The 27817-nt window shown below is 46.3% G+C and overlaps 1 protein-coding gene across 1 annotated transcript in view; it reads left to right on the top strand.

Annotated features, from left to right (window-relative positions):
- Positions 1-167: 167 nt before the first annotated feature.
- The window catches only part of LOC127674075 (uncharacterized), a 53610-nt gene continuing 25960 nt past the window's right edge, over positions 168-27817 (top strand). The window contains exons 1-5 of the mRNA XM_052169923.1: positions 168-275; positions 15978-16052; positions 18598-18736; positions 20684-20784; positions 26458-26574. Coding sequence (XP_052025883.1) covers positions 168-275; positions 15978-16052; positions 18598-18736; positions 20684-20784; positions 26458-26574 — 540 coding nt within the window. The remainder of the gene's footprint in view (positions 276-15977; positions 16053-18597; positions 18737-20683; positions 20785-26457; positions 26575-27817) is intronic.

The following is a 27817-nucleotide window of genomic DNA, read 5'->3' as shown; positions in this document are numbered from 1 at the left end:
ACTGGCTTGTGTAGCTTTTTGTTTTGGGGTACGCACGGGCACAGGCAAGCTAAGTGTCCAGCCTGTCACAGTATATAAAAAAAAAGTCTAACTCTATCTTTTAAATGCTGTAATTCAAAAGTTGACGTGCATTTTTGTTGTTTTTGTTGTTGTTCCTGTGACTTAGGATGTCCCAGATCTTGAGAGACCATTTAATAACGCCAAAGAAATACAGGGGGCGTCACGCCCAAGTGAAGGACAAAGAGAAGACAGCACAGCAGACCATGCCGGAACAGGTAGCCACTATTTGTGTCATTGTGAACAAAGGGAGGTAGTCTTGTCTTTGATCTTTCTCTGTTTAACGTCTCGGTACGTACTCTGACGACAAAAAGAAAAAAAAACAAAACAAACAAAAACAAACAAACAAAAAAAAACAAAAAAAAAAAAACCCAAAACAAACATACACACACAATAAGCACGGGACATACCACCGCACTCCTAGAACCCGCGGCCGGTAGCTCTAGACAATTAAAACTTTAAGAACACAACATTACAACAAGGTTGTTTTTGTTTCTTAAAGTCAGCCTCAGTCTGTCATCCGAGGTCGCATGGTGAATCAAAAATCACCCAAAAGAATTGTAAAGGAAAGTCTATGAACAAAGGCTCCTTGTTCTACGGCGCCCTCTGGTGGGGCTGAGAGGAAATAGCATCTCGGAAGCAAGGGACACACTTGGCTGGAAACCATGCTTCTCTGGCCTCTGTTCCAGTCACTGTGACACCAACGGTCAAACTCTGCAAATCTCCTGCGTTCTGTGAATCCACCTTGATTTCTTTTGTTTGCTCGTTTCTTTTTTGTGTTTGTGTGTGTGTGTGTGTGTGTGTTTCCGGGACAGGGTTTTCCTGTGTAGACTCCGCTACCCTTTGTAGACTAGGCTGGCCAAGAACTCACCTTCACCTGCCTCTGCCTCCCAAGTGCTGGGATTAAAGGCATGTGCCACCACCACCTGGCTTTTCTTTCTTTCTTTCTTTCTTTCTTTCTTTCTTTCTTTCTTTCTTTCTTTCTTTCTTTCTTTCTTTCTTTCAATTTTAATTATTTTACCCTTGAGTTTCAAAATCCAGAAACTTGACATCTAGAGGGAAAATTCTGTATCTACCTCAGGAAGATACTAAGACCAAGGTTCTAAGTAGGAGGGCCCTTCCTTCCTCGGATCACCAGCTAACAAAGGGCAGTTAGTTTGGGAGACTTGGTGGAGGGGACTTGGTCCCTTTGAAGGAGGCCAGTTGGCCACTGAGGTGGGTGGTGGATCGGAGACACTGGGTAGCATCAGACGTGGCTGCTGCATATATCGGGTAGCCATCGGGCTGCAGGGCACAGGGGCACTGCTAAGCTTGTGGGACCTCGATCCTGCTGTTGGGGCCCACGCAGTACTGACTGACCCCTCTGCTTGGCAGGTGGATGGTCTGGGGCTGTGCTAAGGGACTCCGTGAGCTTAGGGCCTGTGCACCAGCGTAGACAGAAGAAAGGGGGCTGACAGAGAAAGAACTGGAACCGTGGAGTTGTCTCAAGAACCTTAGGAGCTGAGCTGGTGCTCTCGACAGGGAGTCATCTTATTTGGGAAGGAATCCATTTGACCTGCTCACCTGATACACCGAGGTATTTGAGACCTGTGGAGCACAGTCACCAACGGTCCCAGGTTTCTGTATCTCACGGCTGACTACATTTCTAATTAAGTGCAATGAAGAAAACACCCCCTTTATTATTGTTCACGGATTAAAGGTTACTAATGAGAGACCCATGGATTTCTGAAAAAAAAACCAAACCACCATGTTTCAGTACCAGAAAAAATATAGATTTAGTCTGTTACGCCTCATGCCTATCCCACAACCCCTGAAAGTCTGCACATATGCACACATGTATGAATTCATACACACACACACACACACACACACACACAGAGAGAGAGGCCATGAAGACATATTTTAAAAGATGGCCAAGCTGGGGGGGGGGTGGCACACACATTTGATCCCAGCACTTGGTTGGGGGTTGGGGAGTGAGGCAGGCAGAGCTCTGTAAGTTCAAGGCCAGCCTGGTCTATAGATCAGAGTTCCAGGACTGTCAGGGATACACAGAGGAAATCTGTGTCTTGAAAAACCCGGTAAAATAATAGAAGATGGCGAGACAGAAGCCAAGATTCTCCACGGGGTAGGGTGGAGAATCATGCGGCCTTCAGAGTACATAGTCCCCTGTTTTTAAAAAATGACTTTTTACAAGTAAAAAGTAAAAGCAAAAGTGCTTTCTTTACAAGGATAAGGATCTGAGTTCTGTCCCCTAAACTTGTATAGAGCAGCCAGGTGTGAGTGCGCACCTGTGGTTGTAGCCTTGGGAAAGGGGAGAGGCTGGACCCCTGAGGCTTACTGTGCTGCCAACTTAGCCTGGTTGGTGCATTCCAGGCTAGTGAGAAACCCTCTCTCAAAAATCAAGGTGGACGGTGTCCTGAGGGACAGCACCCAGGGTTGACTCTGGCCTTCACATATACACACTGGAGCACACACGTGCGCGTGCACACCCATACACACACTCTTACACCACTTATTTAATAAAGAGAAACAGGGCTGGAGAGATGGCTCAGTGGTTAAGAGTGCCGCTCTCCCAGAGGACCTGGCCTGGAGTCCCAGCATCCTCGCATCCTCATGGTGGTTCACAACCATCCTTGACTGGGGTTCCGGGGCATCTGACACTCGCTTTGTGGTCTCTGCCACAACTGGAAGACAGGTGGTGTGTAAATACACATGCTGGTTAAACACCTTCCTGTCGTTAGCGTTTCTATGGCCGTGCTGAGACACCGTGGCCCAAACAACTCGAGGACTAAAGGGTTGGTCCTTTAGGGACCCTTAGGGAAGCCATCGCATGAAGTAAGAGCTGGAATCTGGAGGCAGGAACTGGCACATACGCTACAGAGGAGTCCTGCTTGTTGTGTTTTATAAAACGCGGTATGATGCGGCCGGAGGGGAGGGGGTGCCTTAGCGGGCCCAGGCAGAGGCACCCCCCCACACACACGAGGTGCCGGCCAGGTATAGAAGGACATTTATTTGGGACCTGGGAAGGGGGTCTGGAGAAGGGAGGAGAGGCAGAGGAAGAAGGAGACAGGGAAGGACAGAGAGAGAAAGGGTGAAGAGAGAGAACTAAAGGGAGAGGAGGAGGAAGGGGAGGGGGAGGGGGAGGGGAAGAGGAAGAGGGATCTACCCTGAGCAGTCCTGGCTTCTGGCTTGTACCTGGCCGTTGCTAGGTAACTGTCAGGCAGAGCCTAGAGGAAATGCTAACATTGCTTGTGGCTTGATTCCCCACCGCTAGCTCAGTTTGCCTTAAAACACCCAGGACCACCAGCCGGGGGCAGCTCCACCCACATCAGTCCTTAAGCAAGAACATGTACCATAGGCTAATCTGGTGGAGAGTATTTTCTCAATTGAGATTTCCTCTCCCCAAATGACTCTAGCTTGTGACGGAAAACAATCTGGAACAGTACTCGTAACAGTACACAATAACTTTTTTTTTCTTTTTTTTTCCCATTTATTGGATATTTTCTTTATTTACATTTCAAATGTTATTCCCTTTCCCGGGCTCCCCTCCAGTACCCTGTCGCTGTCTTCAGACACCCTAGAAGAGGGCATCAGATCTCATTACGGATGGTTGTGAGCCACCATGTGGCTGCCGAGATTTGAACTCAGGAACTTTGGAAGAGCAGTCAGTGCTCTTAACCACTGAGCCATCATCTCTCCAGCCCCATAACTTTTTTTTTTCTTTTTAAATTAAAGTACAGGAGACACAACTTGAAGACCACTGTGGCCCACAGTGGTCAGCTGTGTGAGAGCTTGTCCCGTCTGGTACAGGAGAGCCCTCTAAGAGCCACTAAGGCACAAAAATCAAGCTACAGCTGTCTGTAGCCTCCCAGCCCAGCCACTTCACCTTGAGGGTCCCCTCCAGATGTTGCTGGCAGGAGGACAGGATGAGCTGGAGGCTGTTGTTGGCGACCAGCGGATCGGTGGGGCCACACTGAGGCTCTGCACATCTGAGGGAACAGTAGCGCTTGGGCCCCCTGGACGCTAATGTGGTCCTTTCCTAGCAGGGGCCCCCAAGCTGCTGCTGGGCCTCCTGGGGTGGAGACCTCAAGTTTGGGAACCTCTACCAGCGCAGGGTGGGTAGGTACCTTACCTGGAAGCTTAGAGGGCAAAGTTCACACCTTTCAAAGAGGTCATTGATATGGAAATAATTCCTCCCTTCGCGCCTCTCCAGGCCCGAGTCGGTTCCCAAACCCGACCCTGAATCTCCCACCCCACCACCACCACCCACCCTCCCTAGCTGGAATTCAAATAGTCCCTTGCCCTTCTGTTGACAGGATGACATCGTGTCAAACGCCGGCAGTCCTAGGATTACCATTTGATTAGTATGCACATAAGATGTGGTCTGAGCCCAGATACACAAGTTGGGAAATCAAAGGGCTCTCCTTCACACCCTTTCCAAGCTCCAGCCTGAACATTTATTTTGTTTTGAAACAACTTCCTCAGTTTCCTTCCTAAAAAGAAAGGGAATCTCCATTTTAAAGTGAGCCCCCCAACCCCCCCCCAAACACAGCCCCCAAACACACATCCCCCGACAGCTGAGTGCAGCCCACCAGCCCTTTCTGGGATCCAGATCCCTCTCTAAGGCTGAAGGTGAGATTCTCATATATATCCATGGGGAATTTAGGAGCTACAAAGGGTTTGTGTTTTGTCTGGAATCTATAATTAACGCTCAAGTCGTGTTTACGGGTTTGTGGCGTGTGTGTAATAATTACTAAAATATTGTATGCTCCCAATAATATTCCCATAAATATATGTATGATATCTTTAACGAAATATTTGTGGGTATTAAAGAGTGGGTTTCCTGCTGGAAATTCCATCATCCATGATTGTGTTTTTAAGTGCTACCCACGGAGGATACAGACGGGAAAGAAGGGACTCGGGTGTGCGTGCTTTAAGAGTATAATTGCCCCCAGCAGACACAGTTGACAGACAAATGGTTAATGCTTCCAAGGCACCAAAATGATTTATTTGAGCTACAGTTTGCTTCTGAGACAGATTTATTCGAGACATAAAGTTATAACAACTTGTTAGTGACCTCATTTTTACAAAGCAAGTGAACAACAACAAATAAAATAAAAACCAAATACATTTCTGAAATGCCACAAACTTTTAAAATATATCCACCCTCCCCCCCCCCTTTTTTTTTTGCTTTCCAGCAAAGACAGACAGTCTAGGACTTTGTCAGCAGCTATGAGAAGGTGAAATCACAACCTGGATATTTTGAATGAACAGCGTCATAATTGATTACTTTTTGGAATAATATTCAACCATTTTTGCTCAGTAAAGCCATCTGCTGTTTTGCAAATTAGCAGTGATTTGGCGGGTACTTTCATGGCGTGTGTATACCTCAGCCTGGGTCCTTCACAGGTCTCCTCCTTAAAGGGGCTAATTAGGCCCTGCTCTGTCTGTCTGTCTGTGTACAGATGCACATGCACTCTTGTCTGTCTGTCTATCTGTCTGCCTGTCTGTGTACAGATGCACATGCACTCTTGTCTGTCTGTCTATCTGTCTGCCTGTCTGTGTACAGATGCACATGCACTCTTGTCTGTCTGTCTATCTGTCTGCCTGTCTGTGTACAGATGCATATGCACTCTTGTCTGTCTGTCTGTCTGTCTGTCTTTGAGACACAGTCTGGCTATACAGCCCTAGGATGGCCTGGTACTATTCCTTCTCCTACTTCATTTTGCTGTGTTGGTTAACTGCAGGTGTTGGTCATCTGCATTTGTTTGTAAAAATCCTCAGTAGAGTTTGAGATCTATGTCAGTGAAACCCTGGAGCCCAGATCTGAATTTTAGTATTTGAAAATGTAAGGTTCCTTGGCCTTTCACCTGCTGCTGAGATGCACTGTGTCAGGGGTGGGGTGCTGGTATATTCGGGGAGATTGTGGACCAACTGTGGGGTGCATGGTCTCTGAGTCTCTCCCACTGCCCACTTTAGCAACAAAACTCAAAGGTCACATGTTCCCTGGATACTTCGGCGTGATGATGGTGGGCACCACCTTCAGAGACATTCGTAAGCTTGACCTTTGAGAGACAGGTGTCGCACAGCCATTTTGCAGGGGACGTACTTAGAGTGACTGTCCAATAAGAAGGTGCAGGGTTTGAAGGCCCTGGTGTCAGGCTGGAGGAAGAGCAGTGAGTTGGCTCCAGGGCTATCTAAGTGCGTGAGAGGAAGGAGCTTTTCCACTCTGATATTTTTTAATTGATTTGGATTTTGGGGGAATAAAAACCAGGAGTAAAATCTCAGGGCCTGAAGCTTAGGCTCACACTCTCTGCTGAGTTCAATCCTTGGCCCTAGGATGTCATCTAAGCCAGAACTAACTCGAATGAAGATTTATTTTTATGTGTATGAGTGTTTTGCCTGAACGAACACACACACACACACACCACACATACACACACACCACACACACACACCATACACACATACACCACACACCACACACACACACACACACACACACGAACTTGCATATCATGTCATGCAGTGTTCATGGAGGCTTAGGAGAGGTGTCAGATCCCCAGAACTGACCTTGTGAGCTTCCCTTTTGGTGTTGGGGACTAAACCAAGGTTGTCTGCAAGAGCAGATAATACTCTTAACTGTGGAACTGTCTCTTTAGGCCCAAGAGCTAACTCTACAGAGCCCAGATGGTCTCCTGTCTCCAAGGGTCACAGGCGTTTGTGTGTTACCATCTAACTGAGAGGAACAGCACAAACCTGTGCTCATCTCTTAATTAATTATACTAACGGCAGGAAAATCTCTTAGACCCTTAATAAACTCTGTTTTCAGTCAGCTGCAGTTTTTAAGTGGGTTATCTCCTCAGTAGTGCATTGTACCGATGTCTCTCTCCAGTCTTTTGACTTGAAGGCGCTATTCGAAGACTTATTAAGCAATGAAACACCGCCAAATGGATCAATTTAACTGTTTTCACTTTTCCACAGTTCTTTACTTTTCTCCATCCAGCCAAAATGAAAGGCTCGGGAGATGAGAACAGGGAGATTGGCAGAGGAGAGGGGCCTGGGAGAGAGAAGGCCAGGCCGTTGTGACCTGTGACCGCGCTTGAGACCATTGCCATAGGGAAGCTTAGCCGGGTGGCTGGACGTCACCATCACCCAGGTGACCTGGGGCCTCTGCACCCCACAGCACCCTCTGAGACAGCTCTAGACCCCTGGGAGAGCAGCGAGAGTCCAGTATACACTACAAGCCTGGGATAGTCAGAGGCAGAGAAGGGAGTAGTATGGAGCCAGGGCCCTCTCCCAGCTTGGCGGCTCCATGCACTGGATCCTAACCACCGATGGGATGATAGATATTTTTTAGTGTATGTATTTATTTTCATGTGTATGTGTGTGTGTGTGTGTGTGTGTGTGTGTGCATGCACATGGACCGTGGTACTAAGGTGGAGGTCAGAGGACAATTTAGGGGAGTGGGTTATCCCTTCCCAACCTGTGAGTCCCAGGGATGAGACTCGGATAGTGAGTGTCTGCAGCTAGCACCTTATTCACTGAGCAACCTTGCAGGCTCCCAAAGGACCAAAGCTGTTTTTAATCAGTTTTTAAGTGGGTAAGTTTTCAAGTACCAAAAGCACATTTTCTTTTTCTTTTTTTAAAGATTTATTTCTTTTATGTATGTGAGTACATTATTTCTCTCTTCAGACACACCAGAAGAGAGTATCAGATCCCATTACAAATGGTTGTGAGCCACAATGTGGTTGCTGGGAATTGAACTCATGACCTCTGGAAGAGCAGTCAGTGTTCTTTGCTGCTGAGCCATCTCTCCAGCCCCCAAAAGCAAAATTTCAATTTGCTCATTTAAATGTTGGAAGGGATGCTTATTTTTGCCTGTTGGGGATAGTATTTTAGGCTTCCCCAAAGAACATTATGAAGACTTTGGTATGTGATGAAAACATCTTTCCTATTTTAAGAAAGCCAATGAAATGTAAAAATGTGAAAAAACTTAAATGTAAATGGAGCCAAGCAGTGCGGGCTCACACCTTTAGTCCTGTCACTGGGAGGCAGAGGCAGGCAGATCTCTGTGTGTTCCAGGCCAGCCTAGTTTACACAGATAGTTCCAGGACAGCCAGGGCTACACAGAGAAACCTAACAAACAAACAAACAAACAAATCAGTAAATGTGAAAACATGCTAGTTCTTACAATTGAATTGATACTAGTATACAAAAATATTGAGTAAAATCTCAAAGAATATTCTCTATTTACAAAAAGAGCATCAGGAAGCTGGTGAGATGGCTCAGCGGTTAAGAGCACTGACTGCTCTTCCAAAAGTCCTGAGTTCAAATCCCAGCAACCACAAGGTGGCTCACAACCATCCATAAAGAGATCTGACTCCCTCTTCTGGAGTGTCTGAAGACAGCTACAGTGTACTTATATATAATAAATAAGTAAATCGTTAAAAAGAAAAAAAAACAGCATCAGATACATTGTTACCCTAACAGTAACAGACGGCTTTAAGCTGTATAGCCTGCGCTGCGGGGAGTGGGCCTTTAATCTCCTTCTCCCTTGGCGGTACCTGAAAGAGAACCCAGGGATAAGGAAGCAGAATCAACACACTGTGATGTGAAACCACCTTGCAATTCTAATGTCTCTAATTGTCACTGCTCACAAAGCTGAAAACAGTTCCCGCAGACTAAACATGACAAGGACTGGAGAGAGATGTCTTAGAGGGTAAGAACGCTTGTTGCTCTTGCAAAGAACTTGGGTTTGATTCCCGGCATTTGTATGGTGACTCACAATCATCTATAACTGCTGATCCAGGAGAGCCAGCGGGTGTACACATAGTACGTATGCATGTAGAAGTTAGGCCTGGTTCTTCCTCCCAGCCCCATGCTCCCAGAAATAAGACTCAGACTCAAAATACAGTTATAAATACCTTGGCCAGATAGCTAGGCTCTGTTCTGACTAGATCATTACTAAAGATAACCCATTTATTCTTAACCTACATTCTACAGTGTGATTGGCTATTGTGATCAGGTAACCCTGTGTTCATTTCCACACATCTTCCCAGGGTAATCTTCCTGCAACTGACTCTATCCCAGAATTCCTTCTCTCTCCAGGATGTCCCACCTCTATTTCCTCCCTAAACCATAGGCTATAGGCTTTTTAATTGACAGGTGATGCATCCATACACAATACACAAGATATTCTCTCTACAATTCCCCTTTTTAGTCCAATAAAAGGCTCCCTTTATCATATAAATCGAATACAACTATAATTATTATGAAACAAGTATGAAAACTATAAGATATGATATACATTTATAATGTCCAATCTGTGGTATTTGGCAATCAAGGAAAAATTTCTATTATCTATCCTATCTTGGTGAACTTACAGTTCTGCATCTAAATCAATTTCTATCCTAATTTGTAGTATTAATTTAAAAGTACTTTCTTAAACTTAAAAACATCTTTTCAAATCCTAAACAATTTAAGCTTATAGTAACACTATGACTCTCTAGTCTTCAACCTCATCAGAGCCGTGAGAAGGAATAACTACTACCTGAGTATGTAGGAAGTCCTGGGACACTGCTTCAGAAATGATAGAAATGACAGAGACAGCTGACTGCCTGGACAGACCGCAGTATTCTCTATTATGGGAGAGCATCTATCTTCTGCCCAGAATATCTGACTGACCTTTTGTGAAGCAGGGATTATGAAGGACTTTCTTACTCTGTCTTGGCAGACAGAGTTAGGCAGTTGACTTCCCTGTGTCTGTCTTTTCTGGACAGCATTTTGTCTATAGATGAAGTTAGGACATTTTCTTTGACTGGTGGCTAGCTTGCCACAGTTGGAGCAATTCCACATGAAAGTTATTGTTCATCATCTTGTCCTGCTAGCCTCACTTCTTCCAGCCTTTTACTCTGGCCTTTTCAGGCTGTAAACTTGGGTTCTAACTGCTGTAAGTTGAGCACCATTTTGTAGAACTTAGGCCTGGTTCTTCCTCCCAGGGCCCATGCCCCCAGAAATAAGACTCAAGCTCAAAATATATTTACAAATGCTAGACTCTACTCTGACTAGATCATAACTAAAGATAACCTATTTATTTTATCCTACATTCTGCCACGTGGCTTGTTACCTGTGCTCAGGTAACCACGTGTTCATCTTCTCCATCTTCCTGCACCTGGCTCTATCCCAGAATCCTTCCTCCTCCCAGATGTCCCACCTTCTATTTCCTGCCTAAGCCATAGGCCGTAGGCTTTTTGATTGACAGATGATGCGTCCATACAAAACACAAGATATTCTCTCTGCATATGCATGCATGCTGGTAAAACATTCATACACACATGGTACAATAAATAAATCTTTAACAAAATATGCACGGCAAAGATTTAATTCAACAAAGTATTTGCCAAGGGGATTAGTTAGATGCTGAGGCTGACTTTCCTTTGGAGTTGTTGGTCATTGAAGCCCTAGACCCACAAACATTACATTACTCTAGGACCTACAAACACTACAGGCTGTACAGGCTGATGCTCTAGGACCCACCATCTACAGACTAAGCCAATGCTCTCAGTCATCCTCCAGAACTTGACAGTAAGACCTTATCACTAATATGCCCCACAGTCGAGTCATAGACCACAGAAAGAGGCTAGGGAGACATCTCAGTAGTTAAGAGCACTCTATTCTTCTGGTGGTGGTCCCAAGTTCAATTCCCAGCACCTACATGGTGACTCACAACCATCTCTAACTCCAGCTCCAGGGGTTCTGACAACCCTCTTTGACATCCATAGGGACTGCATACATGCGGTATACTTACATACGTGCAAACAAACACTCGTATACATAAAAGAAACACACACACACACACACACATATATATATATCATGGAGAAATCATGCTGGTACTAACTTAGAAACTTCATCCCTACTGGATAGCTTTTATAGAGTTGGAAAGTGGTATGCATGCTAACAGAGGAAGAAAGGAGTCGTCAGCCTTACCCAGCCAAGAACGCTGTGAGCTGTGGTAATAACGGGTCTAACAAGTCCTGCCCACAGGTGCAATAGTTGCACAAATGTTCTGGGAGTAACCAACCATTTTCTGATTGGATTTAAGTCCTAATCCACCAATCCAAACCCCATTATCAGAGCCAAGCACCTGTAGCTAGACAGGTCATGGGCTTCAGAGACATAGTATTTAACTTTCCTTTGGAAATTCACCCATAGATTAGTGGATTGGTCAGCTATCACGAGAGAAGCTTTTATCAGCTGTAGATGGTAATCAATTAATAGTCACCTATTGCTGACCAATGTGCAGAGAATAAGACATTCTGAAAGGCCTAACCCTGGGTGGGATGCCTCCATCACAGCCCTTCCACCCAAGGAGGAGGAGCAGAACAATTATGGGAGCCATAGGGATGGATGACTACAAGGAAACAATACATTCTGGATACAGCAGGGCAGCTGCACATAAGACTCCACAGCAGTTGAGACTGTGCATAGAGCTCAGGCTCAGACAAAATTACAGCGCTGAGGAGAGGAGGTAGCGTGTAGTCCTTCCCACCCCTAGCTAAGGGCTACTCGCAGCTGACCCTGGCTTGGAGAGAGAGAGAGAGTCAGTTTTAAGGGTGTGGTTCATGTGAATATGCTTGGCCAAGGGAATGGCACTAGTTGGAGGTGTGGCCTTGTTGGAGTAGGCGTGGCCTTGTTGGAGTAAGTGTGTCATTCTTGGTGTGGGCCTTAAGACCCTTATCCTAGTTTCCTGGAAGCCAGTCTTCTCCTAGCCACCTTCAGAACAGGAGGTGGAACTCTACGCTCCTCAAGCCCGGTGTCTGCCTGGATGCTGCCATGCTCCCTCCTTGATGATAATGGACTGAACCTCTGAACCTGTAAGTCAGCCCCAGTTAAATGTTGTCCTTATAAGAGTTGACTTGGTCATGGTGTCTTCTCACAGCAGTAAAGCCCTAACCAAGACAAAGGGTGTGGCCCCTGGTGGAGAGACCACCTTCTAGTGAATGTCATAACACTGTGAGTGTATGGGCAAAGCGTACTTGACAAACATATAGGGCGCTGGAGAGTGGGCTCAGTGGTTAAGGGAACCTACTGCTCTTCCGAAGGACCTGAGTTCAAATCTCAGCAACCACATGGTGGCTCACAACCATCCATAATGAGATCTGATGCCCTCTTCTGGTGTGTCTGAAGATAGCTACAGTGTACTTACATATAAATTTACACGTAATTTACATATACATTTACTTACAGATAAATAAATCTTTCAAAACTTTTTTTTTAATTTTAAAACAAACATACAAAAAAATAAAACCACAGAAAACTGGGTAGGTAGAAAGGGGGGTGGGTAAAAATGATCCAAATGCATTGTACAAGACTCTGAGAGAACCAATGAAAATGAGAAGAGGAGTTTAAAGGAGTTGGTATATGAAGACTACGGCGTGGTCAATAAGAGAAAGGCTGAATCATGCTTGTCCATGATGTAAAACAGGTTATCACCCCAAAAGACCGCAGACCACAGCCTGTGTAGCTGTGTTTACAATGGAAAGAAATCGTCACCTCTAATCTTAGCTACCTCTAATCTTAGCTGAAGTTCCAGTTTGGGATGCAGGATCCAGTTAAATCAGTGGGAAATCACGAGTCTCACCATAGACACCTGCTTCACGAGCAGGTTAAAGAGCGTATCTACCTGACATCACAGGACTGCTGTCCTGACTTCTGGCTTTTAGGAAGATTTTATATGTACTCGTGTGTGAGTGTGTGCATGTATGAGTGCCCTTGGAGGCCAAAAGAGGGGACCACGTTTCCCAGAGCTGGAGTAACAGGTTGTGAGCTGCCAGTGGTGGGCTTAGGAAACTCGAGGTCTCTGAAGGCGAGGGACCACTCCCACTCTCTCTGCAGCTGAACATCTCTCCAGCCCCACCCTCTGCCCTCCTGCTTTTCTTTATCTTTTTTTTTTTTTTTTTTTGTTTTTTGTTTGTTTGTTTTTGTTTTTTGGATTTGGTTTTTTCAAGACAGGGTTTTTCTGTGTAGCCCTGGCTATCCTGGAACTCACTCTGTTGACCAGGCTGGCCTTGAACTCAGAAATCCGCCTGCCCCTGCTTCCCAAGTGCTGGGATTACAGGCGTGCACCACCACTGCTCCGGCTACTTTTCTTACCACTGCCAGCACCAACTATTTTTCTAACTTTTTCCAAGTTTTTGGAAAGTTTCTAACTTTCCAAGTTTTACCACAGCAGAAAAAGATCTTTAAATTTTTTTGTATTTATTCATTTCTTTCTTTGTTTCTATGGTAAATATTTTCTTAAAATATTGAATGAGTCAGGTGTGTGGTTGTGGCACACACCTTTAATCCCAGCACTTGGGAGGTATAGGCAGGGTAGTCTCTGAGTTTGAGGCTTGCCTGATATTCAGAGTTCTAGGACAGCCAGGGAAACCCTGTCTTCAAAAGGAACAAACAAGCAAACAAACAAAAACAACTCTCAAAACAAATATATATATATATATATATATATATATAATATGTAATGTGTAATATATAATATGTAATATGTAATATAATAATTAATGTGTAAAATGAAACATGTAACATATAGCATATAGGATATAGCATATAACATATATTATATATAATATATATTACTGAAAGAGTCAAACTTTGCATTGCAGAATTTACTTTATAAAAATATAGCGTGTCAGGCAGTGGTGGCGCACGCCTGTAATCCCAGCACTCTGGGAGACAGAGGCAGGCAGATTTCTGAGTTTGAGGCTAGCCTGGTCTACAGAGTGAGTTCCAGCACAGCCAGGGCTATAGAGAAACCCTGTCTCGAAAAAACCAAATCAACCCCCCCAAAAAACCCCATAAAAATAATAGCATATAGATACTAATATTTATAACAGCTGGGAGCTGAAATTTCCCATGGTACTTGAATTTTCATTATCCTGTGGATGGATTTAACTTTCCTTTCAGGTGTGAGTCCTGGAAATGAAGTACAGGGTGTGGTATAGAGGCTTTGAAAGTTCTGGTTACAGATGTAAGCCAGCAAACCATCAGGCTACTGAACTTCTTTTGAGGTGGAGGATCTAATGTGGAGAATTCTGAGGAATTAGTGTGACTGTCCTCAAACAATAAAGGAGAATCTCCAAGGAGACCTGAGATTTGTGTAAGGAAGAGTCTCCGGCTGCCCTGCATTGTTCTGACACAGTTCTCACAATGAGCGAGAAGGAACCTGTCAGAACTACATAATCCAGAGGAGAAGAGGGGGAGGAGAAGGCGGGGTACACACCCTTGGACAGTGGTTAGTCTTCCATTCCTTGCCTGGTCACATGGACACAGACCTCGGGAGATTATGGCCACTGTAAGTTTGCATGGGGGTGAGGTAGGGAATCTGATGTTTTAAGATCTCTAAGTTATTACAAACCACACACCTGTACTGTGATGTCTTAAGTAAAATTACTAGGAACTACATCTCCTAGCTACATTAGGGGCTGAAGAAGGCACTGAATCCAAGAAATCTAAGTTGTAGATTCAGGACCAAAAGAATGTGTGTGTGTGTGTGTGTGTGTGTGTGTGTCCTGTATTAAATTCCTGCTAGTTCATTTAAAATTAATGCCAGGAGTCCCATTACAAACTGGTACTATGCTGTTATAATGTTCAGTGCATGGCACATGAAATATACAAATGAAAATATTCTTGAATTTATTTTCATTGAGCAAAATGAATTGACAGAAATGAAAGTGAAGGCGTGTGTGCACATATATGTGTGCACACACTCAGGGACCCCAGCAAGGTATGTGTGCACTGGTTCACTCAGGAACCCCAGGAGACACCCACTCTTTACCACAGTTCCCACTGGGGTCGTTTAAAGTGATTTGTTGTGACTCTTTAAATACATCTAAGTTGTTTACTGTGATCTACTTATATGATACACCCTATCTTCTTGTAAAGGATCATAAACAAGTTTTAAGCGATTCTAAGACATTTGCACATACATCTAAAGACTTCCTGAAACTTATCCTCAACTGATTTCCCCCTACACTTCCTGAACTATCTCAGATGCGATAGGAAGCCTGGGCATTCCTAAACCTTTCTCTGTGTGTGTGGCCTTGGGAAATGTCCTTGACAAGGACCTGTGAGGTTGTCTAAGGTTCTGGGTACCCAGGACCGGGAATGGCAGGTGCGAAGGATAGCCGCTAGGCGTCGCTGCTGTAAGGACAAGAAGATGCGAGGACCCGCATCCCTGAGGATGCTCGAAATGTGCGCTAGAAGTTGGGCGGCCCCTATGGCGTTAGCAAGAGTCTGGGACTGCCCTGGAAGAATTCCAGCCCAGCGGTAAGCATTTTGAAATATCTTGGACAAGCTCCTTTAAGCAACTTAAAGGCATGATTTACAACTTGGCGGAAACTCTGAAGAACGTTTGGGAAGTCAAATGACTTCTTTTAAAAGGAGTAACCGTTTCAAAACACTCTGGAAGGTAGACCTAACACCCTTGGTCTCCTGCCACGGCTAGCAAAGGGTGTGTTGGGGGTGGGGTGGGAGGCAAGCAGTCCTTTACCTTGGAGTTGGAACCCCATCTGCCCCCCCCCACCGCCCCCGCAACTGCAGGTCCTGAGAGGAGATCACAGCATCCGATGTCTTTCCTCCTCTTCCCTAACGACACAAACTTGAAGGGGGAGCCGATGGAGACTACAAACAGCTTTATAGCCTGCCAGCGGGGCTCTGGGCTCCAAATTGCCCGGCGAGGCAGTCCCCGGTGGTTTTGGCGGGGGCGGGTTCGCAGGGCCCCGCCGCGCACTCATTAGCGCCCACTCTGCTTAATGGCGTCCTGTGGTTGCCTGTTTACTTCTCCTTTGCCCGAGGCTTTGTTCCTGGCCACCGCTCGCCTGGCTCACCACCTTTCTTTGCTGGTTTTGCAGGCGCAGCCGCAGCCCGAAGCTTGGCCAGCATCTCTGCCCAAGGCCTCAACCGGGTTCCCTCCCAGGTCCAACGCCTACCTGGTAAGCCGGGACATCCGCATGTACTCCTGGAGTACACTGTGCATCCCAAAGGCCTGGGAAAGGGGGACCTGATCCCTGCTGTGCTGTGCCAGGCAGGCATTTGTCATAAATCCCCTCACCAGAGACAACCGCCAATCACCTGCCCAACAGGCAGAGGGGAGAGAGACCCGACACCTCTACCCAAGCTCTTCACACCGTGAACCTCTCCAAGGTTCTAAGGCTCGAGTAAGCAGGGACCCCCAAACCCCAGCTCTGGTCCTTTAATCACTTCCTGCAGAGGGGGTAAGAGTTCTTCCTTTAGAAAGACACAGCCTGAATCTGAGGTAGTCCATCCTCTCCACAGAAAACCAGCTTAACCGCGCCTCCCATTTCTGCTTCAGATATTAGATTGGGGGGGGGGGTGGTGTCTGTGGATTGTAAGATGCATATTGGTCACCCAAAAACAAACGAATGAACTCTAGCCAACCCGTGGCTACGGGGCAGTGCACGGCCGGATTTTATTTTTACTCTTGGATTTGTTAAATCTCAGGCCACATAGTTTTGCAGGAGAGCCTGCTCGCTTGTCCCACCACAAATCAGATCAAACCCAAAGATCTCTTATGCCAGGTGCAGTGTTAGTTTATAGGCCATTCCTGTAGGTTCCTCTCCGGGACCTTGCAGTGACTTAAGCCATCATCTGCCTGATGCCAGGTGCGCCACAGGGGGCTATGTATATAGAGATGACCCAGCTCTTTCTGTTCTTGGCGGTCTCTCCGCCCCTTTCTTCTGTCCCCTGAGTCCCCTTTCTCACCGTCCCTGTACCTCTCTGTGTGTCCTCCAGGTTTGATTCCTGCCTCTACCCCTTCCCAGGTCACTACTTCCCCCCCCCCCCAATAAGGCCCCTTTATACCAGACCTGTTGCCTGGCATAATTTCTCAGGGCTATCCCTTGGCATGGGCCCACCAGGTACCTCCTTGCTACATTATATTTCACAGTAGTCATGAACTCCAGCTAAGCTCTGTGTCTGCCAGCTTCTAGAAGAGATTCCCTTACCCGAGGCTTCCCAAGAAGTCCAGGAGTTAATCTCTGTACAGAGAGTGACTTTGGAATGGCCTTTCTGTCAAACAGCTGTGGGTTTGGTTGCTTGGTGCTTAGAATCACATATAAAAGCCACCCAGGATAGTAAGTGGTACTTTTTGTTGGTAAAAAGTGACAGATTCCAGTAGCCAGCAGTTCTCTGTGGTCTCTGGTCTCCACGGCGGCTTTGGCTGTCAATCTGATTTTCAAGCACAGAAGATGCAGGGCTTTTTTCTCTGTGGGATGGATACCCATGACATGAGAAATGGCTTACCTTTGTTTAGCTAAATCATTTGACTCAAGGTATCTGGTCTTGTCTACTGCACTCTTTTAGGCAGCATCCTGTGGCGGTGTCCATATCTTTCTTCTGAGACCTCCTGGGAGAAGCTAGGGAATTTGGGAATTCTGTCTGTCTTAAATTTAATAACAAACTTCTGACAAGATTGAGTGCAAGATAGGAGAGCAATAGTCAAGAGAGGATAGGAATGGGAATCTTAAGTAGCTTTGACAGGTTGTATAGGTAGAGGAAAGTATATTACTTTGGTTAGTAAAGATGCTAGCATCAGAGTAAGAACGCTGGCAGCAATGGATTAAATTGTGGTGACAGACAGAAAATGAGTTTGTCTAGGCAGATTTAGGCTTGAAAACCTCAACTTGAGCACACAGGCTATAGGAACAAACAAACAAGTTAAGGGTGTGGGAACATGGAATGAAACTTAGGTCCTTTATCATTTACCAGACTGTTAATTTTTAAAAATATATGGTCGGAGACAAGTAATAGCCCATTGGGTGGGTGGGGAAAGTTGCTAAATATAATTTCACTTTTGCCTTTTCATAAACTGGCCGCCTCCAAGTTCTAAGTCCCCGGGTTCCTCAGAGGCTTCTCCCCACACCAGTGTTGGAGGCAGCAGGTCCTCTATTTGTCTGAGACTCCTCTAAGAGTGGCCCTAGAGATGGACCCCATACCTACAAAGCAGAACTATATTTGGAAGAGGAAACATCCCAAGGTTTCCTTTCTGCTAAATCAGCATCACCGCAAGCATGCTCTTAGGTGACAATTAGGGTAGAGGGTGGAGGTCACAGAGGACAGGTAATGTTAGAAGCTCACTTCTTCAGGTTGCCTTCAGACCAGCCCTCCTCCCAGCCAAGCATCTCCCAGTGTTAACTTCGGGTTGTTATTGATTAGCTTAAAAAAAACAAAAACAAAAACAAAATAGAACTCTGGGGCTGCCTGCCTTCTGGTTGGTCCCCTTAATTGTTAAAATGTAAGCGAATGCACAGAATTCAGGGAGAGAAAACTTCAAACGCGTGATGTGTGGTATGAATTCTTGGGTCCCTCTTGGCAGTCAGCCTGAGCTGAGTAAGCCAAGGTTACCCAGAAGTCACACTCTGATTACGCTTTCGCTTGGCTTCTGGCTTCCGGTCAGCCATCTCAAATGTCGTCCCGCAGTATGTGTTTATCTGTGTGCTTGCTCTCTTTGGACATAAGATCACAGGGTTGCAAAACGAGCTGACCAAACGCGGGATCTTGAAGAACATGAGCGACTACGAGGATTTCTGGAAACTGGTTCAGGAGGAAGCTCTTGGAGTGCAAGCTAAAGCAAAGCTGCAGAAGATAAAATCTAAGTGTTTGTATATTTCTTCCCGATGGGGGGGGGGGAAGAAATCCTGCCTTGGGGGGATCTTTGTTCCTTCCACAGCAATGCAGTTCTAGAAAACAGCACAGTGATCTGTTTGTCTTCTGGGTTGTGCTCTCAAGATAGCTGTGGGTAGAGATTTTATAGCTGTACTGATTTCTAAAAATTGTATTAACACAACAAAGGTTTGGTTTTTTTGTTTTGTTTTTGTTTTTGTTTTTGATAAAATGGGTACCAGTGATGCCCTTTCTCCTGATGAGTCAGCAGAGTTGGCCCTGTTTGGGAACGGAGTCCCTGCTAAGTAGACTTACATAGTTTTTCCCTTGGATCTTGCCGGGGCCTGTCTCTCACACTGAAGAGATTCCTTACTATAACTATTGACTGTTGGCCTCTTGCTAAGAGCCAAGCATGTGACAAATGCACAGCGTCTTAGAGGGAAGGATCCTTGGCCTGTGTCAGAGGGTGCCCTGCCCTGAAGGCAGCACAGTTTCTTCCTGAAGCTCCAGGGAGGTGACCCAGCTGGTACACGGTGGCCTAGCTTTCTGTCAGTGTGACGTGGGGACTGAAGTGTGAGGGAGAACTCAGAGGCCCTAAGCCTTTCTGGATGAACACACATAGCCATGCAGCTTGGGCAAAGGGTTTAAAGCGTCCGCACTAGTTAGAGTAGGCAAATTGTTTTCATTGTTGAAAACACCTTTGTGTAAGGATAAAATGTGTAATTTCCAAGGCCAGTTTAGAAGTGTATCTGCAGTCAAAGCTGCTCTTGGCCCTTAGCGATTACCTATATTTTAAAAAGAGCCATGTGGGGCTGGGAAGTCAGCTCAGCGTGCTATGTAAGCGTGAAGTTCTCAGGTCAATCTCTAGCATCAGCAGTGGTGGCGCACGCCTTTAATACCAGCACTTGGGAGGCAGAGGCAGGCAGATTTCTGAGTTCGAGGCCAGCCTGGTTTACAGAGTGAGTTCCAGGGCAGCCAGGGCTATACAGAGAAACCCTGTCTCAAAAAAGTAAAAAGCAAAAAAATCTCTAGCATCCATGTAAAAGCCAGCAGTGGAGAGGAACATGTAATCCCCACATCAAGGAGACAGAGAGCTGGCTGCCCAGCAAGGCTGGTCAACTCTTGGGCAGTGGGAGACTATTTTTTTAAGGTGGAGAATGATTAAGGCAGACAGGATAACAATCTCTAGCCTTCACACAAACCTGTATACTTGTGCACACACACACACACAGGCATGCATGCACACCTGCACACACATATATACACAGCCCCACATACACCTACACACACACACACACACACACAGACACATACAAAACAGTGGCATCTTTTTTATTGCATGTCAATTGGACCCAGGAGCTCTCAATTGAACCCAGGTTCACAAGCACGTTGGACAACTATTCTAACACTTATACCCTCTGCTCTTTATTTGAAGCAAAGCCCAAACAAAAGCAATTGCAACAACAATAACCATTTCCAGGCAGTCTTACTAGGTTGCCCAGGCTGACTTCAAACTTGCAGTCTGCCACTGGCTGCCCCTGCTCTATGACGTCAAGCATTTTGAAAGACAAGGTCTCTGTGTGTATGTTGCATAGCAAGCTTCTCTCAAACTCCTGCCCTTTCCGTTAGCAGTCTCCCCTAAGCTTCCTGGGTACCAGGGATTCAGACATGGGATGCCACACTTAGCTCCACATATAAAAATATCCAATATCATTTAGATATACCAATTAGATAGATAAATGCCGAAATTCAAAAGTAAGTCCTGTATAGATTAAAAGCTTGTAACTTTCCAGTTTTAGGCCCAAGGGAGCAGTCTGCTCAAGCCCTGAGCTGGATTTTTAACCTTAAGCAGGCCATCTCAACACAAATTCACACTTTGTATAATGAACATTTATACAGGTATAAATTTGGCTGCTGGTAACCCTCTAGTCTCTCTCCCCAGTGATGAATCGCAGGCCGTGCCCGCCAGCTGCTCCCAGGAGAAGGAAGATTAGGATGCAGGCCACTACTGACCAGGACAGTGGGGCATGCCAGGGGACACAGGTAAGAGGTCCTCCCAGTGTGAAAAATGCATTTTTTCAATGCAATTTTTTTTCTCTGTTAAGGGAAAAATGTTTCTTGTCTACTACATTACAGTCCTTTGTTGTTGTTTTTGTTGTTGTTTTTGTTTTGTGTTTTGTTTTGTTTTTCAAGACAAGGTTTCTCTGTGTAGCTCTGGCTATCCTGGAACTCACTCTGTAGACCAGGCTGGTCTCAAACTCAGAAATCCGCCTGCCTCTGCCTCCCAAGTGCTGGGATGAAAGGTGTGTGCCCCACTGTTGTTTTTGTTTAGCAGTAAAATAGCCATTTAAGGAAGCAATTGGAGTGACCTGCATTTTAAAATTCTTACTACTTGAGAAATAATGCTTTTACATCGCCTACCTAATTTCATGTGAAGAACGTACAACAAAAACATTCTTGATTCCCGCCTTCCTGGTGCATCTTGGGAGAAAAAAAAAAAAACACGGAATCAAAGTGACTCAGGGAAGGGGTCAGGTTAGCAAGATCAGTGTGAGTTAGTTACTTCGACGTCACTAGGACCAAAACATCAGACACAATGGAACAGAATACGTACTTCTTGTGACTCTGGGTCCACCGCGGTGGGGAGGGCATGATGCTCACGTCGGAGACAGCCTGTGGTGAGGCGGTTCCCATCATGGATGACCAGGAAGCTGAGATCAGCTGAACCCAGGGGAAACTTCAGAGCCCCATCCCTGGGGACAATACTGCCAACAGCCAGGCACTGCTTTCTCAAATGGCCCACAATCTCTCCAATAATGCTGGCAGCCAGGGAATGAGCACCATGAACGTCTTATGGGGAACCTGTCATAGTCAAACCACCACAGCGGTCGACTGACAGCAATTGTTTGGAAAGAAGATTGTTCAGGTTTTTATTCTATAAAACCATAGTACAAGAAGTCCAGGAAGCCCTCTTGGGGGTGGAGAAACACTCAGTGGTTAAGAGAACTTGCTGCTTTTACAGGAGACCACTAGTTCAGTTCCCAGCATCTACATCAGGTAGATCACAACTGCTTGCAACCCCCACTGCAAGAGATTGGATGCCTTCTGGCCTCTGTGGGCACTGTGCACATGCAGGTGGGGACACACACACACACACACACACACACAACTTTGCTGCAGGACATGGGGCTGGTGATCTGATCCGCTACAAGCCTCCAGCCTCACCCTACCCAGCTGTTCTCTGTATCTCCGTTCCCTCCAGCTAACTGACACCGCACTAAGGAGCCTCAGGGCCACAGTTTGGATACTGAAGACTAAAGACTCTCAGGAGTCAGTGTGGACCATGCATGTGTGTCCAGGCTGCGCTTGACAGTGGTATTTCCATTTTACTTGCTTAAATTTTAGCTTATACACGTGTGGTGACGATGGAGAAACCTAGTCCTGGGGAAGGAGATCTGAGTTTGACCTTTGACCTTGCTCCCTGACAGGTGGTTTGGGTCGTGACCCCCACAGCATGTCTTCCTAGAGGTACAGAAATATTGTCTGTTTAAAAGGTTCTCTTAAAATCAAGTGGTGGTAGCCGGGCGATGGTGGCACACGCCTGTAATCCCAACACTCTGGGAGGCAGAGGCAGACGGATTTCTGAGTTCGAGGCCAGCCTGGTCTACAGAGTGAGTTCCAGGACAGCTAGGGCTATACAGAGAAACCCTGTCTTCAAAAAACCAAATCCAAAAAAAAAAAAAAAAAATCAAGTGGTGGTGTCTGCAGAGAGTGGCCTTTAATCCCAGTACTTGGGAGGCAGGCAGATCTATGAGTTTGAAACCCAGCCTTGCCTACAGAATGAGTTCTAGGACAGCCAAGGCTACACAATAAAACCCTGTCTCAAAAAACAAAGCAAAGAAATAAGTAAGTAAATAAATAGATAAGTAAATCAGGTCCTTGTAAGAGGGGCCCACATGCAAAAGTCCTAGTATCAACTGCTCCCAACCACCGGCCTCCAAACCGCATCTGCTGAGATTTCTACAAAGATGCTCAAGATGGTGATTGTCTTCAGCTAGTGCCTGTTCCTACCACTCATGGAGAAAACCACCTTTCCTATACATGTCACCACACGTGTATAGGCTAAAATTTAAGCAAGTAAAATGGAAATACCATGCTTATAGGATAAGCATGAAGACCGAATTGTCACTGAGGATATTTTTTTCATCCACAGGATGTTTGTGTGAACTTTGATTTTTTTTTTTTGAGATAGGGGTTCCATAGCCCTAGGTTGGACCTCAAAATTGCAATCCTCCTGTCTCAGCGTCCCAAATGTCAGGGTTGTAGATGGGTGCCATGATACTTAGCTTAAATAATCTTATTAACTCAATGTGTTGTGTTTTGAACTTCTCTACCAGAAAGCTATTTTAGCCCAAGAGGGAGCCAACACACTTAGACACACTCTGTCCTGTCCAGTCTGCAAGCACAGCTCAGCCATGCTCTTGTAGAAGACAGCTTCACACTCGGGTGCAAGGAACACCTCATCTTCAGTCTGCCACACAGACCGTATTGAGGAGGGGCAGTCTGTCATGTGGCTGAATTGGCTGAAGGTTTAACTTACAGACACAGCTTTAGTTTACTTACCCACTGCAGTTGCTGGAAGAGGTCAGACAGGCCCTTGACTATAGACCAAGATCGTCTAGTAATTTTGAAACAAAATAACTCTTAGAGTTCAGGAAAGGTGGTTTTCTCCACGAGTGGTAGGAACAGGCACTAGCTGAAGACAATCACCATCTTGAGCATCTTTGTAGAAATCTCAGCAGATGCGGTTTGGAGGCCGGTGGGTGGGAGGTGACTGGGAGTAGGTGGGGGTGTGAGGTTATGATGGGAGTCCTCAGAAGGGGAGTCTTGCTCTCCCCATCATCTACATGCCAGCACACAGTGGGGCAGCGCCTGTCGCCATCCCTATGACCTTCTCCGCTGGCTCCATGATCTTTGACTTCCACCTTTTGAACTATGAGAGAACAGATTCCTGCCATTTAAACAACCCAGCCCGTGATGGCCGCTGGAGCTAAGACAAGAGTCCACTATACACATTGCATGAGTCTTTCTTCATCCTGGGTCAGATTCAGAGACCAGAAAGCGGGCCCATGGGAAGGTCAGGGGATTTCAGATCAATATGGGCGGGGTTCTCTTTTGTTTATTGACAACTGGCAAGGGCCTTTAAGCCCAGCACTTGGAAGGCAGAGGCAAGAGTTCCAGGACAGCCTGGGCTATAGAATGAGACTGTGTCTCACAAAGAGGGCTGGGTGGGGTCCTTGGCCAGGCTGACTTTGACCCTGTGGTTGTGGGTATACTTCCCTCCCCCCCAGAGCATAGTGTTATGACAGGAAGAGTCCCTTAAAGCTTCATCTAATTCAAAATGTGTAATAACTTAGATATAAGACAGAAGCAACTAGAAAAATGAACATATAATGTGGTGTCCTAATACATCTGTCTTAGCACCTGTAAATTACCTACAGTTCTAGGGGTGGGACCTTGGGAGATTTTCCCCATTCAGATTGGCACGTCAAATGGTGATGGCGTCTTTATGTTGGCCTGTCAGCTGGAGATGTCATCATTTGGTGAGGTGACCCTATGGTTGAGATTTCAAGGGTGCAGCTTCCCTGCTGAATAGACAAGACTCGATCTTGCAGCGATGTCCCAGGCCTGTGGCTCTGACACTCCTTCCACCCTGCTGTCTGTGATACTCTCTGAGCATTGGCTGTAGGAGCTACGTTGTAGATGTACCGCTAAGGGCTGGTCAGCTGTTCCCTGTGTTTTGACCATCAGGGAATTTCTGAAATGGTCTCCGCCTGCTGCAAAAAGAAACTTCATGGATAAGATATGTATGTTTTTAAATAATTTATTTTTATTTTCTGTGCATTGGTGTTTTGCCTGCATGGATGTCTGTGTGAGGGGGTCGGGTCCCCTGGAAATTACTGGAGTTGTAACTGGAGTTACAGACAACTGTGACCTACTATGTAGGTGCTGGGAATTGAACCTGACTCCTCTGGAAGAGCAGTCAGTGCTTTTAACTGCTGAGCCATCTATATCTCCAGCCCAAGATATATCCTTTTTAATGCTGTATAACTCATTAATCAGTTTTTTTTAGATTTATTTATTTTTCTTTTTAGTTTATATGTGCACGTGTTTTGCCTGCATAGATGTGGGGACACCAGGAACATGCACTGTCTACAGAGGCCAGAAGACCTGTCAGAGCCTCTGGAAATGGATTGCAAACACTTGTGAGCCTCTTAGTGGGTTCTGAAAACCAAACCCAGGTCTTCTGGTGAGGCCGCAGCTGCCTTTAACATCTGAGTCATTTCTCCACCCCATGACCTCTAACCTTTGGTCCTCTTGTCTTAGCTGGGATGTCAGGCCTGTGTCATCATAACCAACTTCAATTCAGTTGCTTTCTATGGGATGTTAATATTATTATTACCTCAGAATTTAAATAGGGTTTTCTTAAAGGACCATCTATAATAATTAAAGTGCTTTGGGAAAAGACTCTGGATAACAAATTAAAAATAAGTGGTGTCCTGGATAAGTGTTTGAAGAGCAGACGCCTGGTCCTTGGACACTGTCTTGGTTAATCTGCCCTCTCAGCCTGGAAAGTGGAGTACTTGAAATTTCTAGCAGGCTCACTTTAGAGGCCAGGAAAAGGATCATGGGAGAAGCCGGTCACACGTGTCACCATATGACAGATGGCCCTGGATTCAAACCTAGCCTATCACTAAGCCCATAGGCTGGCCTAACTGTGTGCTGTCTCCCCACAGTGGGGATTGCCAGATTCACAGGACAGCGCATGTGGGAAACTTCTCATGGACACTGACTGTGAGCTTATGATTCCAACAATGTATTATTTTATTTATTTTTTTAAAAAACCACTTATTTCATATATGTGAGGACACTCTCCCTCTTTCTCTTCAGACACACCAGAAGAGGGTATCAGATCCCATTACAGAGGGTTGTGAGCCATCATGTGGTTGCTGGGAATTGAACTCAGGACCTCTGGAAGAGCATCCAGGGCTCTTAACCGCTGAGCTGTCTCTCTAGCCCCGCATTTATTTATTTTTAAGGATGCATTTTATTGATTGTGTGTGTGTGTGTGTGTGTGTGTGTGTGTGTGTTTCTATGTGCATATGCATGAGGGAACCTGATGAGGAAGCCAAGAGAGGGTGTCAGATCCCCCAGAGCTGGAGCCACAGTGTGTGCTGGGAACTGGATTCTGGTCCCTTTTAAGCACAGTAAGCTCTCAGCCACTGAGCCCTCTTCTTTCCAGTCTCCAATGTCAAACTTTATGAGTCATTCAGAGCTGTCTTTTAAGCCTGAGAGGCCTTCCTCAAATTGCTTTCTGCTTCAGCCTCCCTGCTGAGGAGAGTCAGGTGAATTTGAAATTAGTTTCCATACTGAGGCTGATGCAGCTCACACCAAACTGTGAGAAAGTGCCCCTCCCCTCCTTTAATCTGGCCTGGCCCACGGGAGGCCAGGCTCCTGTTTGGTCTGAAGGAGTAAGGCACACACATCTGGGGTCCACATGGTGACTCAGGAGGAGGGGATGGTTCACAGCAAGGTGAGAAAAAATAAAACTGAAATGAAGCAAGACTCTTTTAAACATGAAAAGGAGAAGAAGTGCCTCTGAAATTAAATCCAAAATGAATTTAAGGTAATGGCTGGCATCTTGTCAACAACCAGGACCATCCAGGGAGAGCACAGGAAGCTGTGGAGGACAGCCCTGAGGAGAAGGAGAGAAAAAAACGCGGCCCACACCAACCTAGCTTGGATCCACTCAAGTACCCAGGGGACACAGCGGTATGTTTTCACAGCGTGTGCGCCTTCGCATGTGTGTGGGCTCACGAAGTTGTCTAAATCCTCGGTGCTCGATGCGGTTTCAATTAGAGATGAGATTTGTGTCTGTGTGTCCTGAGGTCTGAATGAGGTGTAACCACCAAGACTCGGGGCTTCTGAATTAGGGTTTCCATGGTGCCCGTTATGTGCTAGGCTTAAGCCTGACTGTGTGGACCAGAGGCCACGTCCCCACGGGGAAAGCCGCGTCTCGCCTCACCTGCAGAGACGCAGGCAAGATGCCAATGGTTCGGAGAGCCTGAGGGCAGCCATCACCTACCTGTCTGTCTGTCTGTCTGTCTGCCTGCCTGCTGTGTCTATCCACTGTGGGAACTGTGCACGCCACTGTGGGAGCATGGCACTTCGGTGTTCACTGGTGACCACCGTCACCTCTTTGGTATTGCTTTGCTTTCAAACAGCGCGTGCCCATCGACCTTGCCAGCAGCCCTTTGCAGTTGAGGGTCAATTTGATATGTTAAAGGAGAGAGCCGCCATTTTTGCAGCAAACTGCAGCTTGGGCCAGTTTAGCTGATGATCAAATGCTGGTCACCCCCTGGGGGGGTGTTCTCTACATACCTGTCCTAGAGCAGGTGGCCCTCACACAGGAAAATGGCACAGGGGGTCACTATTTACACAGGTGGGGCAGTAGCCCTAAAGTCCACCAATCCTACAGGACATGCTACAAAGTATGGTTGAGTGATATGGATTAGTGATCCTGGGTTATGTTAGAATGTCAATCCTCAGGCTGGCTTCACGAACTTCCTGAGTCTGAAACTGGGGACTTGGGCCAACCCTCCAGAGACTTCTGCTGTGTGACCCTAGCTAGGCACCAGGCCAGCTCAGGCATTAGACACCACCTTGAATTGGGAGCTCTGTTCTGGATCTATGAGGACAGTTGCCTGACTTCTGTGCTCTGCACAGCAGCCCTGTGTAGCACCTCTCAAGCTTTGCTGTCACACGTCCCTGGCCTTGCATGGGGAATGGCGAAATACGTGTCCACTCGACATACTTGTTCACTGGTGGATTTTCCCGTACTCCACCCCACCCCCACCCCGTCCTGGAACCTAGGGTCAATGGGACACACCAGGGAAGTGTTCAGTTGTCATTACATCAGGTTTTGAGACAAAGGTCTCACTGGACAGTCTCCCAGACTGGCCGCCTTGCCTCAGCCTAAGGAGCCCCGGACTGTGGGTGTGGCCCATCCCAGCAT

The sequence above is a fragment of the Apodemus sylvaticus genome, chromosome 23 (assembly GCF_947179515.1).
Source record: "Apodemus sylvaticus chromosome 23, mApoSyl1.1, whole genome shotgun sequence".
NCBI classification, from domain to species: Eukaryota; Metazoa; Chordata; class Mammalia; order Rodentia; family Muridae; genus Apodemus; species Apodemus sylvaticus.
Note: the sequence above shows the minus strand (reverse complement) of the source record. Positions and strands in the feature narration are given on the sequence as shown.